The sequence below is a fragment of the Limulus polyphemus genome, unplaced genomic scaffold (genome assembly GCF_000517525.1).
Source record: "Limulus polyphemus unplaced genomic scaffold, Limulus_polyphemus-2.1.2 Scaffold446, whole genome shotgun sequence".
Taxonomy (NCBI): Eukaryota; Metazoa; Arthropoda; class Merostomata; order Xiphosura; family Limulidae; genus Limulus; species Limulus polyphemus.
In genome coordinates, this window is record NW_013666056.1 from 261,183 (window position 1) to 264,690 (window position 3,508).

The 3,508-nt window shown below is 32.8% G+C and overlaps 1 protein-coding gene across 2 annotated transcripts in view; it reads right to left on the reverse strand.

Annotated features, from left to right (window-relative positions):
* LOC106458329 (nephrin-like) overlaps positions 1-3,508 on the reverse strand; it is a 91,789-nt gene that overhangs the window by 49,483 nt on the left and 38,798 nt on the right. For both annotated transcript variants that reach the window (XM_022384508.1, XM_022384507.1), the window contains exon 3: positions 2,923-3,260. In XM_022384508.1, coding sequence (XP_022240216.1) covers positions 2,923-3,166 — 244 coding nt within the window. In that variant the 5' untranslated portion in view covers positions 3,167-3,260. The remainder of the gene's footprint in view (positions 1-2,922; positions 3,261-3,508) is intronic.

Sequence of the window (3,508 nt, forward strand, 5' to 3'; positions counted from 1 at the left end):
CCTCCCACGACTGTTTCTGATGATGACAGAACCTTGTCGAAACGTTGTACATTGCTGTTATGTTAAACTTATATAAAGTTTTTCTTCATTACCAATTCAAGCCGTCTCCAAGCATTATACATTACATGACTATTTTCACCAACAAAAAAAATGCCTTATAAGATAATGCTGTCTTATGAAAGTTTACATTTCTAGTGAGACTTTTCTTTTTAGTTTTTATATTCGTTTTCAATGTATATTTAACTTTTGTCAGAACGACTTACTGTTAATAGTTTAGCGCAAGCTGCAAAGCTCTTAGGCACAGAAGGTATAAAAATAAAAATTGTATATCGGTCACATCTCTTAAACGAATTCTCAATGTATAGCAGTAGACATTTTACTTAAAAGGTTAAGTTACAATTGGAAAGAATGGGTTTCGCTATTTCTTTCTTTCTACTTTTGGGTTTTCCATACTCAAATTCATCTCAAAGACTAGAGTTAATATAGTGAGTGTCTTTCAGAACGCTATGTAACACTTCCTAAGAAAACATTTTCTATTTTACTGAAGAACTAGTTTGGATGATTCTTCAGATAGAATTCGATTGAATTTCATTTTTTAACGATAATCTTCTCAGAAAGACAGTGTCATTATTTTAGTGTTGATGCATTACGATTTTGTAAAATTTGCTAGAAACAGAAGTACTGACACATTATAATGAAAAGTATGAACTTTGTATGTATATTGGCAGCAAAAATCTCCATTACTCATTCACATGGAATGTACATTGGCAGCAACAATCTACATTATTCGTTGAGGTGGTATTTATATTGGCAGCAACAATCTCCATTACTCGTTGAGTGGTATGTACATTGGCAGCAACAATCTCCATTACTCGTTGAAGTGGTATGTATATTGGCAGCAACAATCTCCATTACTTGTTGAAGTGGTATGTATATTGGCAGCAACAATCTCCATTATTCGTTGACATGGTATGTATATTGGCAGCAACAAAATCCATTACTCACTCACATGGTATGTATATTAACAGCAACAATCTCCATTACTCACTCACATGGTATGTATATTGACAAGAACTTCCATTATTCGTTGACGTGGTATATTAGCAACAACAATCTCCATTATTCGTTGACGTGAGAGGAATTTGAAGGTTTGATTCCATAAACAAGCATTACAATGTTGCAACTAAGAAACTCGAAGCTAAAATTATTTGTTTTCTGCTACCTCACAAATTCGTCCTATAAGTAATGCTACTTTTGTAATATAATCCTCAAAATATAATCCATACACTAGTTACAAAATATCATATCACTCTTAATATAATCCATACACTAGTTACAAAATATCATATCACTCTTAATATAATCCATACACTAGTTACAAAATATCATATCACTCTTAATACAATCTATTAACTCATTTTGACTTCCGTTTCATGCTCTATTATAAAAATCAATTTATTTCATGTTGTTTTTGTTTGTTGTATTTTGTATCAAGCTATTTATGGGGCTATCTGTGTTAGTCACTTTTTATTTTTAAATGGTACATTAGAAAGAAAGCACCATCCGCAGCCAACGTGTGGCTAATTTAATTGTATAATGGGATTTTAACGTCATTAATGTAATGTAACTACAGCCCTAAAGTTTAAAGCGTGATTTTTATGTTATTTTTGAGGGGGGGGTGTTAACGGGGCACGAACTACGTAACCTTCGTTCATGTACAACACTCGGCCCACGAAGTATCTCTTAAAACAAATTCCGTAAATAAATATATCATCAACAATAGCCTGCTAAACAATTACGCCTACTCGTATGTAGGAATAATTTGCTCGAGAACAACAAACCTTTGTGTAAAATAAAATAGTAAATACAGAACACACTGGCAGTAGCTCGACTTTTCTAGAATTTAATAGCTATGTCCTATTTAACAAAATTATTTACTGTATATTGTATATACTATATATTGAAGTACGCTTAGTTAACTTTTATAGTGTTTAGAACTTGAAAATGAATGTCTAAACATTAAGAATATTTAACTATATATATATTTTTCGTTAAATATATTTATAAATTTATCTACGCCTTCAATTAAACGTAAAACTTGGAACTACAAAATATTAAAAATTAACTGAATAACTTAATGAATTTTAATATGATCAAACTATTCGAAAGAACAGTGACTATCGTTTTGGCCGAAATGTTGTTATCTTCATCTTAACGACTGTATTCAATTTTCGAACTGCTCCTTTAAATGATGAAATTATGTCTAATGAAGTATTAGATTGCATTTAATTAACAATATAATACATTTACAACATTTTTTTTTCTTAGTTTTATGGGAATTCTGACGTAAAAGGTAACATTTTAGTTACTGAAGTAAAGAAATGTAAATATTTTATAACTATCCCTAACATTTCTCTCCAGATAAACGTTAAAGTATAAATAAATTTGAAATTGTTTTCGCTAACGCGTACTGGGTGTGGCCCAGTTGTCAGCGTGCCCACACTGGGAATTGAAATGCTCATGATTTTTTTTTTAGGCACAGTTGCTTCAAAAAACGTGTTCCTTACTTTGGAGATTAGGCACAGTTGCTTCAAAAAACGTGTTCCTTACTTTGGAGATGTGGGTGTGTTATAAAAAATGAAGGTCAAATCCCATTGTTCGGCTAGGCTAAAGTAGCCCAAAAGTTTGCAGTGGACATTGTTTACCAGCTACCTTACCTTTAGTTTAGCCGTTCAAAATTAGGAATATTTATATGCAGACCGCGCTTGTTTAGCTTGACGCAAACGTTCTGAAACTATAGACAAGTATTTTCTACGTCTATTAAAAATTATATGTTAAGACGATAATAATAAACGCACTGAAATGCTATTATGTACATAAATGCATGGTTAGTGCGTGATCTTCTGATATTTTTTGACTCACCGATGACGTTCAGCAAGGCTTCTTGATACATGGTCCTGGACCACCGAAAGTCTACGCGACATTTGTACATCCCAGCGTCATTTTCTCGAACAGGTTCGATTTTTAGTAGCGGTGGATGCTCGGCAACATCAAAGTGAGCACGAGGGCGAAGCTCGTCTCCGACTATGTGTACAGCGTTTCGAAGTGTACCTTTTCTCGAATCCATGGTGTAAATAGGAACTTCGGACTCCCCTTTATACCACATAATCAGGGAAATAGCCTCTTGAACCTTGGTATTGTTATATTACAGGGAAGAATAGCTTGATCTCCCAGCATTGCTGTAAACTCTCCACCAAATTCTGAAAAAATATATATATATTTTAAATTTCTTCAAATATTGACTGACTCATTATTCAGAAAATAAAGTTATAGGAGTAAATGCAGGGTCGATAACGTTTTGCTTATTTAAAATTATTCAACACATTTCCTAATGTTGCAGCGCTTATAAAGTTAAAGAGACAATGACAAAGAACGCGAAGTTTTGAAAGTAATTAGTTTGAGGTGCATTTAATAAAACACATCTGTTTAAACCCTAACAAAGTCTGAC